This window comes from Gossypium hirsutum, chromosome A04 (genome assembly GCF_007990345.1).
Source record: "Gossypium hirsutum isolate 1008001.06 chromosome A04, Gossypium_hirsutum_v2.1, whole genome shotgun sequence".
Taxonomy (NCBI): Eukaryota; Viridiplantae; Streptophyta; class Magnoliopsida; order Malvales; family Malvaceae; genus Gossypium; species Gossypium hirsutum.
The window spans coordinates 86,795,107-86,807,964 of NC_053427.1; the positions used below are offsets into that span (position 1 = coordinate 86,795,107).

The 12,858-nt window shown below is 30.2% G+C and overlaps 1 protein-coding gene and 2 long non-coding RNA genes across 5 annotated transcripts; 1 reads left to right on the forward strand and 2 right to left on the reverse strand.

Annotated features, from left to right (window-relative positions):
- Positions 1 to 874: 874 nt before the first annotated feature.
- Positions 875 to 1,308, reverse strand: LOC107935155 (uncharacterized). Its single transcript, XR_001694150.2, has 2 exons — positions 1,237 to 1,308; positions 875 to 1,087 (listed from the first exon to the last, which is right to left on the reverse strand). It is a non-coding gene; the product is annotated as an uncharacterized lncRNA (long non-coding RNA).
- A 4,587-nt stretch (positions 1,309 to 5,895) lies between these two features.
- On the forward strand, positions 5,896 to 8,658 carry LOC107935148 (uncharacterized). The gene is made up of 3 exons (XR_001694149.2): positions 5,896 to 6,486; positions 6,598 to 6,648; positions 8,424 to 8,658. It is a non-coding gene; the product is annotated as an uncharacterized lncRNA (long non-coding RNA).
- On the reverse strand, positions 8,585 to 11,809 carry LOC107935132 (ribonuclease P protein subunit p25-like protein). 3 transcript variants are annotated; one of them, XM_041111675.1, is made up of 9 exons: positions 11,628 to 11,809; positions 11,380 to 11,516; positions 11,210 to 11,290; positions 10,951 to 11,039; positions 10,498 to 10,572; positions 10,294 to 10,358; positions 10,021 to 10,077; positions 9,004 to 9,210; positions 8,585 to 8,923 (listed from the first exon to the last, which is right to left on the reverse strand). In XM_041111675.1, the coding sequence occupies exons 2-9, from the start codon at positions 11,500 to 11,502 to the stop codon at positions 8,838 to 8,840; spliced, it is 783 nt and encodes a 260-aa protein (XP_040967609.1). In that variant the 5' UTR covers positions 11,503 to 11,516; positions 11,628 to 11,809; the 3' UTR covers positions 8,585 to 8,837. The 3 variants fall into 3 exon arrangements, with proteins under 3 accessions (XP_040967609.1, XP_040967610.1, XP_016723178.2); XM_041111676.1 differs by having other exon boundaries at positions 11,380 to 11,535; positions 11,628 to 11,755; XM_016867689.2 differs by lacking the exon at positions 10,021 to 10,077.
- Positions 11,810 to 12,858: the final 1,049 nt, after the last annotated feature.

Genomic DNA, 12,858 nt, shown 5'->3' on the forward strand with positions numbered 1-12,858 from the left:
TCACATGTCGGATTTAGTGATTTTGAATCACTGTTCCGACACCACTGAAATTTTGGCCGTTACACACAATAACCCTTAAACTCATCCCATCATTAGCAGCCAACTTATATATTACATTAATACCAACAAATATGATCTATACCAATACCATTAACAATGGCAGCTTTATACAATGAAAAATATTCTCAATTCGACCCATTTTATGTATAAAACCTCAATAAGGTTGTAATGGAAAAAGATTATTATTAAAAATAATTTAATAAAAATAATAAATACTTTAACTATATTTTAATATAATTATTATTAAATATATTTTTTAATAATATGAATTAAAAATCATAATATATAATACTATATTATATAATCTACTTTATTAATTTTAAACTGCAATACATATTTAATGTGCTAAAATATCATTAGTGAAATAAATAATTTAATTATACTACTAGGTTGAAAAGCTTTTTTAATTACTAGTCATTTTGGTTTCTTTGAAAATTTCTTCATTGATACTAGCCCAAGCCGTGTTTGAAGATACTTATAAAGCTAAAAAACATAATGTATTTTTAGGAAAAGAAAAAGAAAACGACAGATTTTTATTAATTACTTTTCTCATAAAAGCTAATTAAAATTTCAATTTTTTTTACTGGCCTTCTTGTTATTTCTTTTATTTGAATTTGATTTTAGTCTAATTCTATATTTTAATTTCATATTCAAAAGTATGCCAATCATATTCGATAGCCCCTATCTAATCATATTCATTTTCAATCATTTTTGTGTTTGAACTCAGTTTGTTCCTTTGTTTGAATAACGTTTTTATTTGAACAAGGGAAAGTAAAAAGCATGAAGTATCTCGTACTAGAAGTATATAATAACATTTGTTTGAATAACATTTTTATTTACTATAACTGTAAGACTAAAAGTATATAATAAGCTACCAGACTACAAAAGAAGCTGCCCATTTAATGAATCCAAACTACATTAACAGGAAGAAAAATCCCACCAACTCAACTTGCTTGCCTGCCTGTCCTTCCTACCTTTTACTTTGCTACTCCACAGTCTTATTTCAAGGTTTAATCACGAACAGAGGCTGTAAAGATGACAAAAAAGAACGTCCGAGCAACAGAAAGCCAAAACAAAAAGGACAAAAACAATCAAATTTACTTCAAATCCACAATTCAATGCCCATCCATCCATCTATATACATTATTTGGAATCAAGGTAGCAAAGAATACTCACCGTATCAACGCTGACTGCTTTGCCATCTTCTACAAGGATCTTGACTATGGTTCCTAATTGATCAGCCTATTGAAACAATGATTTTTCATCTACAGTTAGCCACATAAGAGGCAGTTTGACAATTTCAATAAACTATGGATGCAACAAAACAGCATATTGATTAAGGGCTGTACAATAGATTACAGTGATACTGCAACTGCCAAGTGCAGTAATTATGGGCGGTAATCACTAATTGGCCAAACAAACTAAAATGCAGCTATAAGGTTGGTTGTTGAGAATGCTCTAAGAGGAAGAACTAATATGAAATCTATTTAATATTAAGTCTCTTTAAGGTTAAAGTTTAATCAAAGAAGCATGACTGTTCAATCAAAAAATGGAAAACTAACTGGCCATCTAATTGAAACTTGCAGCAGAGTATCCTGATAGCCAAAAAGCGCCAGTCAAGCTTGCTTAAGTTTCTGTTCAGCATTGACCTTATAGCCTTACACATTCAAGAATCCTAAAGATCTGAAAAGCAAAACTCTTGAGCCAACTACACGAATCTTTTCCTTCCATTCACCCTCTGTTAAAGCATACTCTTGTCTCACTCTTAAATTTCATTTCTTTTTTTTCTAGATACTAAAAATCGTTTTTCAACAAAAAGCATCTAAACCATGCTTATGACCAAATTCATTAAAGCATCCTTTCTCCCAGTTTATATATGATTGCATCAACTTTAATTTTTTTTTTTTAAAGTCATTCTCATTCTATCTTTTTTTGGGTGTCTTTCCTTATATCCGTTTCAATATTTCCATTTGGATCACAAGCTACGTGTGCACATTTTCTCCACCTAAACACAAAAGGCACTGTTACTATTAATCTAAAGGAAGTATTTAACCAATTTGTAGTACTAACCAATGGTTTTTCGTAGTACTAAATGTTTCTTCTATGAATTTTAAAACACCTAAAGCAGAGACCAAACCTGAAACCTATACCTTTCACAAAGTGGTCTCTGCACAAATTGATTCTTCAGCTAATATGAAAGCTTAAAAAACTATAAAGCACCTAAAATCAAACAACGAAATTGAAATAATACTTGCCTTTTACTAACAATGGGGCCAAGCTTGCAACCTTCTTCCAAGGGATCTGAAATTTTAATGTTCTCACTCCATTTCACAAGCCTGTCCAAAAATTCTGCCGCAATACTTTCCTGTCAAAAAAATAACAAGCTTTTCCTCGTCATGAATTGGAAATAGAAAATATATATATAACAAAACTGACGAAGACATACTACAGGCATAGTTCAAGAACTCGTGGTAGCAGAATCTTTCCCTTTTTGGATCTAAGGTGTGACCTTGACTTGAATCATAATAACAATAATTTTCATCCAACCACGTTCCCATACAAGAAGAGTTATGAAGTTATGAGGAAGGAGAAAAAAAATCTTGTTTTAGGAGCTTATCATAAAAAAAAAGAAAACGTATCCTTTGGGAGATGAAGATGAAGGGCTAACGTACCATTGATTTTGGGATAAATGTTGAAAGAAATCTGGAGCAGAATTTTGGGGAGAAAAAAGCAGGCTATTTTGGGGATAAATTTTAAGCGTGTGGTGTTGAATAGCAATTTAGAGCCCCCACCCCTGGATACCTACTACAACAGCTGAGGGAATATGGGTGTAATAACAAAGCTGTGGAATCACCTAAACGGTGAACCAAACTTGAGAATTACTGTAGCGCGCGGAATAGGGCAGGAATAGAATAGCAATTCCAACCAACTAAACATGCTATAAATATCTATGAGCAAATTGATTCTTAAAAAAAATTAATCTTTCAATTTTGAAAATAAACAACTAATTAAGGACAATTAATCATAGTTTTCAGTTAATTATATATAATTTTGATTGGTATAATAATAAATTTAGTGCTTAATGTTTATATATATTTTGTGTTGTTAGACAGAATATATAAATGTTACGAGCTAAATTTGTTAAATCAAGACCAAATTGATAATATATGTAAATGTTTGTGGGTTAAATTTGTTAAACAATACCAATTTGATAGAATGTGTAAAATTTTTATGATTAAATTTGTTATTATACCAATAAAATATAAGGTAAACTACCTAGTTGGTTACTTAACTTTTAGGAGGCTTTTATTTTTGGCCCTTGCAATTTTGTCACTCAACTAGAAGATGCTTTCATTTTAATTACCCAATCATTAAATTTCTAACGGTAGTTAACTACACAAAATAAATTATGTTCTTACTTTCATTTTGGTCACAAAAAAATAATTTTTTTAAAGTTTTGATTGTGGTAAAAAAAAAAACTAAGGATTAAGTAAAAAAAGGGTAGAAACTAAAATATTGTATTAAAAAATTGTCAAATTGTACTTGTTTATCACATTGCTAACAATTTTAAATTTCTTTTTTTTTCAATATTGAAATTTTAAATTTCAAAACATAAAAAACAATGAAATAAATTGTTGAAAATTTTTTATCGCTTGATAATGTTAATCAATTTGTTGCTGTAATATTAAATTTAATTAAATGCAATTAATTAAATTAATTGCAATGATTTTTTTTACTTTTAGTTTAGTATGAAAGACTCAAGATCATATAATCAAAAAAATTTGGGTTGACAAGTGTCCTATAGGGTTATAGTAAAATATTAAAAAAAATAGACACATTTTAATTTTTCAAAGTTACCTGTAGAATAAAAATACACTGTTAGTGTACCAAATACTAACCCCACATCTAAACGTAAACTACATCCACCTCGATTTGACAACAAAAAGTCTATAATCTAAACTAGTTCAATTCAATCTGAACTTAAATTTACTCAAACTTGATATAATCTAATGTAATAATAAAAAGTCAAAAATTTAAACTGGTTTAACTTAAACAGAAACAACCCAAACTTTAAACAAGAATCGAAATCTAAATTCGAAAAATTATTTGAATTGAAATGATTGGCAAATTTTAAAATCTCAATTGTCTAATCCATATTGTTCCAACTTAAAATCACAAAGTTGAGCTGCTATATTATATGGTAGTACATAGTTACGTTGAGGGGATCAATTTTTTTTAGATAAGTCTTCGAAGTGTTGTCCGTTGGACACTAGATCGACCACTCAACTAAGGCACTCTTAACTCTATGAATCAAACCTCCTCAAGCAGCTTCTTAAGGCATGCTTGCTCTTGACAGAGCACAAGGGGCAAAACCCCCACCGAGAACAATACCTTTCATTTTTAAGGGTTCAACCAATTGCTCAAAAAGCTTCTCCTAAAAGAATCTACCCTCAATAAATTACTATTTGAGCTTTTTAAAACTAATTTTATGTTGTTGTTTTTTTATGAAATTTGTCCAGATTCCAAGGAGAATTTGAGTTATTTCATGGAAAGATAAAAATCTACTTACTACAAAATTTCTTGATATTTGCCACTCAATGTATTGTGTTGAATAAAGGCATATAGCTTATATCCATTGTATTTTTCTTAAGCATCGAAGAAATAAACAAGTTCAATAATTATGTATTTTTATCTAGTATTTGTGTTTAATAATATATATGTACGTATTCGTATCTATACTAGTTTAAGAAAATAAAGAAAGAAAATGTACTACTCTATTTTTTAAGCAACTTAATTTTATAACATCAGTTATTAATCTAAATAATTGTTGAGGGAGAAAGTGTTGTGGAGGCTAAAGTGGCACTTCACTTGCTGGATCGAGAGCCGCAAGGTGAAAGAGGGGTGAAACTGGTTAGGGAGAAAGGAGGAGTGAAAGTTTGAAGAAGAGGACAAGAGAAGGGAGAGAACAGTGTTGCCTGAATTGGATTGGGATACCGATCTGGTGAGAGGTGTAAAACCGATTAACTTGTAAATTAGTATGGATCAATTGAACTAAGATAATAAAATTGGTTGAATCAATTTTTTTTAAATTTTTTAATAATTTATTTCTTTTGAACAGGTCTAACAAGATAGACCATTGATCCGATTTCAAAAACATTGGAAGAGAGAGATCTTTTTTTAAGGAGTAGAAGAGGATAAATGAGATGACCCCCTAGGCCATCCGTCATTCATTAGTCCTTTGTTAAGTCAGCAAGATGATACAATATTACCAAGTTACAGTATATGTGATAAACAAGTGATAATGTCCTGTTGAAGTGGCTAGATTATCAAGGATAGTTGACTTACGCACTTTAATCTTTCTTTTGCTATTACTCTCTTAGCTAAGCTCCAACTTAATCACTTGTGGCTTTTGGTCCGTTGGGTGAAACCGCCTTCAATCTTTTCTACATTCTTTTTGTATAAACAATATTAAAACATAGATTTTTTTCATGTCAAAATTAAAAAATTTCTCACAATAACTAACCAAATTAAAATGATTATAAAATTATTGATACAAATTTTCACCAAGGAAGAATACGAAGGGGAGAAGATAATAGAGAGGAATCTTGATTCATCTATGACAGGTAGAGAGTCGAAGTCTAGGTGCTAAGGGAAAAGGAGGAGAGAATGGCTAGGCTGATATTTAGGTTTTTCTGGAAAAAAAAAAAAGAGATCTTTATCCCTCGTGTGCTGAAGCGTATACAGAGGAGTCACTCCTTATCTTGTAGTATCACGTAGCCATTAGCACGGAAAATTCATATGATCATGGCTAAGTGAAAGGGTCATCATAAGTCAGTTGTCATTATATAGTGTACTGTGTAGTTTTGTTCTAACATTCTCTCACAGTAAGTATGTAGCAAGTGATCCCCACGAGACTATGTAGCCAACTATCTCCAAACCAGTTCGGTTAAAATGCACAATAAGTTATCGTAGATCATCTAAAGTGAGGAGTTCGATTACAAGTTGTTCCATGTTATGCCAGGTGTTCTTGCTAAAGTGGAGGGATAACAAAAACTGCAAAATTTGACCATCAGGTAAAAGTAGGCGGCTATAGTCAAACGAATTGGCGAGACGGTGCATTAAAGTTTCAAAGGCCCACTTGTCGGCGTGGCTGCTAAGAGAGAGCTGTTCATTTTAACATGGCAAATACGTAGATCAATGCAAGTTGATGGGTAATTTCAATCAAAGACCCTCTATATAAACCTTCAATAGCAAAGCAAAAAAAAAATCATCCATCAGAAGGGAAAAAAAAAAAAGGGATAAGGATGAAGAAGATGATGATAATTGCTGTTCTTATTTTCTGCGTTTTAAGTTCACAAATGGAAAACGTAACACCACAGGTAGATTGCTACGACGCGTGTAGTACTGGATGCGTTCAAAGTAACAGTAAGTTCACAAAAAGAAGAACCTTTTTTCAATTTCTTTTTTTTTTTTGTGGTGGGTTGATCTTGGATGTTGGTCTTATGGTTATGGTGTTTTTGTTTTTGGGTGATGCAGCGAGGCTTAAGCAGCGATGTGATCGCAAGTGCCAGATTAGATGCAGTCCAGGTAAGGTTTACCTTAGGTTAAAATATGCAATAAGTCCCTGAACTCTTTAAAAGATTGAAATATAGTCCCTGTAATTTTATTTTTACAATATTCAGACACTATTTAACAGTCTTAATAAATTTTAAATTTTAAATTTCTTTAAAAAAATAAAATTGCACAGACTAAACTCCAAATTTAGGAAGAGGATAGGTATCTATGTTATATTTTAACCTTTTATCATATGATTATGTGTCGTGTCGGTCAATCTTACTTAGCTAGAGCCTTATCTTCTTTCCTTTTTGGGGTGTTTTGGACATATCTAAGTTGCCCATTTTTGTTGGGATGTCTTTTTTTGGGTTCTTGTCTTAATTCACTCTATTTTAATTAGATTTTTTCAGCCAACCTATTGATTTAATTTAAAAGAAAAAGTACATGACTTCAACTCAAATTTATACTATATTTGAAATAATCTAAATTTAAAATAACTTAAGCAACACAAAATTACTTAAACTCAGTGATTAGAATTTATAACGACACAAGAATCCGTATTTTAATTCGTTTAAAGGTGTAAAAAATTCTCAATTTTTTTTAAAAAAAAAAGTAATTAAGCTGTTCTTTTTTTTATTCAATTGAGTACTTGAATTTTTAAAATGTATTAAAAAAACTTTAAACTTTTCAAAAAAAATAATTAAGTCTCTGTCTTTTTTTCACTCATTTGGATATTTAAACTTTTAAAATGCATTAAAAAACTCTTTAAAATTTTTTTAAAAAGTAATTAAGTCCTTACTCTTATTAAAGATTATAAAAAAATTATAAAAATAATAAATAATAAATTTTATAAAAATTATTAAATTTTAATAAAAATATAAAAAATTAAAAAAAATTGTTAAAAATTTTAAAAAATTATTGTAAACTATCAAATGCATCAAAAAGCCGTTTTAACAATTAACTTTAATTGTTGATCGTTAAAGTTAACAACTCGTAGGTTTTTTTAAATTAAAGTCATCACGTGTCACAATATAACGTGACATGTGGCGAAAAATGATAAAAAAATAGAAAAATTATAAAATACTTCTTTTGGTACGATAATTTTTATAAATTTTTTTTACGAAATTTATATTTCTTTACATTTTGTATAATTTTCTTATGACTTTATAAAATTTATAATTTTTTATATTTCTATGTATTTTATAATTTTTAAGATTTTTATATTTTTTCTAATTTTTAATATTAAATTTTTTATTAAAAATTAATAATATTTATAGTTTTTATTAATTTTAATTTTCTATAATTTTTAATAAAAGCAGGGGTCTAATTTTTTTTTTAAGTTTGAAGGTCTTTTTAATGCATTTTGAAAGTTTAAGTACCCAATTAAGTGCAAAAAAAAAAATAAGAGCTTAATTGCTTTTTCTAAAAAAGTTTAAAAGCTTTTTTAATGTATTTTAAAAGTTTAAGTACCTAAATAAGTAAAAAAAAAAAAGAAGCTAAATTATTTTTCTAAAAAAAATTTGAGGGTTTTTTACATCTTTAAATCAAAAATTATAAAATATAACCGAATTATTTAAAATCTTTCATTTAACCCACTAAACTATTCGAAAGTTTTTATTTAAATTCAATTACTATTTTATAACTTTTTACAAACCCAAGCTACTATAATATAGAATGAAGAAAAAAAAAGGAAACCCCAAAGTTTTGAATGAAGGGTTTTTGTTTAGTTTTTGCTTAATGTTGGAATTAAGTACATAGTTAATGCTTTTTAGAACTAATTTTTATGTTTTTTTATGACATTTGTGCAGATTCCAAGGTAGAGGGGAATTTGGGTTAGCTAATTGAAAGATCAAAATCTACTTACTACATAGTTTCTTGCTATATACCACTCAAATGTATTGTGTTGAATAAAAGCATTTATATAGCTTCTTATCCATCGTCTTACCTTAAAGCATTGAAGAGATACTAGTAAGTTCAATAATTATGTATCTTTATCTAGATTTTGTGTTCAATAATATTATATAAAAAATAAATTTATCCCTACCAACTTTCCTACAAAAATTGTGGCCTAGAATGAAAAACCAATATATTAAAGGTCCCTTACAACACAAATTCTCCAAGTAAAAAACAAAGCCTTAATTAATGTCGAAAAAGGACATGATTTTTTGTTTACTAAAGCCAAAGTTCTGCAGAAGAATCTAAGGATTAATGCTCTAGTTGTTTCAAGCACCTTTCTGGAATGGACCATCGGGTGTGAAACCCTGACCACGACCGCCTCCACGTCCCCTTCCTCGACCTCGTCCACGACCTGATGCAATAAGTGATTAGCCAAAAATGGTGAATGCACTAAAACAGGGTACAAGAACACATTGAAAGCAAAGGGCTCACCACGACCCTGGGCAGGCAATGGTCCTGATGGACCATTACCATTGTAATATCCCGAGTCCCGTTGCATATTTCCACCACCATACCCTCTTCCATGCCCTCGGAAACCACGTCCCCTACCACGACCACGACCTCGACCTCTTCCTCCATAGCCTCGCCCACCATCCCATCCTCCATTCCTGTGCTCCACCATGCCACCATTGATATTGCCTGCGCAAGAAAGAATGTCAATGAATTCAGGAAAAACACAAGCACAATTTAATAAACGGCAAGAATCTGGATAACAGACTCTTACAATCAATCGGATACAGAAAAGTCGCCTATAGGCTCTAAAACCTAGCAACTACTTCCAACCAACAAAAACATGGTAAAAGTACCATGGAGGTCCCTGTACTAAGAGTCAAATTGCATTTCAGTCACTATGCTCAAAAAATGGACAAACTAACCCCAGCACATTAGATAAAAAAACTAACTAGTTATATTAAAATTTTCATCTATTTCTACATTTAAAAATTGATTTTTGTACGTCAGCATGAGACGTGTGATATGCCACATGTCATTATTTGGTTACTCCATCAACCATACCGGTTTTTAACGTACAAATGGATAAAAGTTATAACAGAAAAAGACTAATTTACTCATTTTTTTAGTAGAGGGTGCAACATGCAATCCAAATCCTAGTATAAAAGCCTCCATGGTACTTTTGTCAACCATATTCCTCTATTGTCCCATTAACCTTCCCCGAAAGTGTCCATTATACACTAATACCAAACTATGCATACCCCATATTGGAAATGCAAGATGACAAGGCTAAAATCGATTTTAACTTCTCAACGACTTCAAGTACTATAAAAGCAGGAAAATCACTTTGCTCAAACACCTATGCTTCATTCGTTTATTTAGTGTATTAACACAAGAAAAAGCTTAATTATTCCACAAGTATTACAATTGTTTATCATAACATAAAAGAAGCATTTGTAAAAATTTAAACTTAGAAATTAGAAGGATAGTAAAAAATACCTCCAAAATAGGTAAAAGAATTTCCTTGCCTTTGACGAAAATAGGTCATGTAAGTGGCTAAAAATGAACAAGCAAAAGCAGTTTATTGCTAACTCATGTACTAAAACCTATTGAAAATATAATATTCCTCCAAACAACTCATGTGACCTGACCATGTGCTTTAGCTTTGGATATCTCTAATTTGCATGATATGGGTGTACAAATATCAATTCAGGCAAGAAGCAAAATAAACCAGAAATGCATAATGACATCAATTGTACATAATTCTCTCACCTCCTTCATTGTCCTCGAACTCAGCTGACGGCTTTACTTGATCAGCCGGGATCGGAGGCTGATATCTGAACATCAAATCAACAAATTAACAAACCATCAAAGCAGCACATCAATATAATCATTAGTAAATATCAGGATTCAATTTACAGGACTATATTGAACAAGGTTTAACTTTTAAATACAGATAAGAGGAGGTCAGCTAACCCAATTGAAGACGAATCAAGCTCTTTCTTAGACAAAGTAATAGTGATTATCGAAACATGGCGTGTGGTTTCTAGGCTGCACAAGCAAAAACCAAAAATTAGTGGCAATGATGTTAGTTCTAGCAAGAAGATTAATACATTTACTCAATGTTACTCAAACTTAGGTGTGAATATCAAATATAGGTAAGTATCCAACATGGGTACTGTTAGATTTTTCAAAATTGTTCCATATATTTGGAAGATCATTGAAGTTCATATCCCCATAATCAGGATGTGAGTATCAAACAAGGGCATGGTTAGATTTTTACAAGTTTTTCCACCAATTTGGAAGATCTTTTAAGATCATATCCCCATATCCATGTGTCAGACACGAGTTCCGAAACCTGTACTTAAATGAAGAGTACGAGCAGCATAGTTCTTATTACTAGAAAGAATAAGAAATCTATGTTCTTACGGAAGAAGGCCTTCTTCCAGCGGTTCCCATGTGTCAGTTATGTCTATCGATCCCGTTGATGTGTTTTGATGAAGACCAGCAATCCTCCTCTGGGATTATAAATATAAGACCAATCAAATACATAAGTCTCTCTCTGTGTATATATATATATATGCAACTAAAACTACATATTTCCCACATATTAAGAATAATGTCAGTAACCTACACGAGATTTATAAACAAGAACCCAAAAAAGTTTGTTTTTCAAAAAATAAAACACCTTAATTAATTCAGCAATCATGACAGTCTTGTTGATAGCTCTACCAGTGGCTTTAAGCACAATCTCATTAGCACCTTTCTCCTACAAAATACAAAAGCTTTCAACAATCAATAACAATGCAACTACTCAACATATAAAAAAAAAGTAGGGAAAAAGCAAAAAAAAAAAACCTGAAGCAGAGTGATGGCGTAAGAAATATAATTCCTCATCCTCCCTTGAGCTGTAATCCTCAGTTCATTCTCGTTTATGGGTGTGTCAGCTTTAGGCTTCTCTACCTTTTGGTACCGGTCCATTATTTTCAAAAAATCTTTAAAACAAAACAGAACCCAAGGTCGAAAATCATTCAGAGATTAAATTTATATTCAATAAAATGAAATTAAAAACAAAAAAAGGGGTGACATCGAGATCTAGGGTTTACCTGTGAGACAAACAGTGGCTGTGAAGAGAGGGGAATGGGGTGTAAACAAAAAAGGGGGGCAAAAGGGCAAAAGAGGCTAATGTTCTTTTCTTTGCTTTGTTTTTTTGAAAACGGAGGAAGGTATTATTTAGGGAATTTAGGGTTTTAGGGGATTTGTGTGAAGTTCAAACCGTTCTATCCGTACGATTATCCAATAACAAATTGACACGTAGATTAGTTTGGCTCTATTTTCTCTCTTTAAATGTTGCAATCTCAACGCTTGTTTGTTTTAGTCAAAACTCTAAAACGCCTTTAGCCTTTTACTTTGCCCTACTTGATAGATTTTTCACGGCACTAGATATTTAATCTCGCAATCTTAATTTTAATTCTGAAAAAATAAAGATTCTCGTAAAAATCTTTTAAAGCATCAATATAAAGTAAAATTAATTTTTTGAGAGACCTCTATTCATAATTGAACTTTCTCAAATTTAACTGTACAAATTAAATCAAAATTCTAAAATTTATAAAATTAAATATTTTAAGATTGCAAATTCTCTAAAATTGCATATCTTCAAAAGCTATTTCTCATATTTACCATGCAGTATAGATGGGCATTCAATCTTTCTAAACAATGTGTCAATTCTGTTGAGTCATATGACCTCTCACAAACAAGATGAATCATTTAAATGTATCATGGTTATATACTCTTTTGCGTAACCCATGACAAATTCATGTTAATATTTCATTACTTTGTAATGAATTTTTTTTATTGTTCTCTAATAATATTATATTTATAAAAAGAAATTTCAATTTTTTTTGGAATCAATAAAAAAATATTTTTATTATAAAATAAATGCATTATTTTTTAGTTTATAAGTAGATAAAATATCACCAAAAAAAAGAGTTTTCATTCTTATTTTTATTTATACTTTAATTATGATTTAATTTTTTTATTATATTAACGGATTGGATTAATCGATTAAACTAATTTTTTATGTTTTGGATCAAATTTTTGAATCAAATTATGAAAAAAACCAACCCTAAATTTACTAACCAATAGGCCCAAGTTTAGCCCAAATCCAAAAATTTAAAATTAAATAAATAAAAGTATTATTTTTATTTAATTATATTTATAGTTTTTTTTAAAAAAAATTCTGATTTTTCTCTATTTTAATAATTTTTAATAATGAACTGAATCCGACCTACAATTAATCTACTTAAATTGAGAACCGATGATCTGATTTTGAAAACC

Coding starts and splice junctions, on each gene's coding strand:
- LOC107935132 (XM_041111675.1), bottom strand. CDS start 11,502: ATGGACCGGTACCAAAAGGTAGAGAAGCCTAAAGCTGACACACCCATA. Junction 10,359..10,497: donor CTTGATTCGTCTTCAATTGG/GTTAGCTGACCT, acceptor TTTGATGTTCAG/ATATCAGCCTCCGATCCCGG. Junction 9,211..10,020: donor TTCTTTTACCTATTTTGGAG/GTATTTTTTACT, acceptor TTTCTTGCGCAG/GCAATATCAATGGTGGCATG.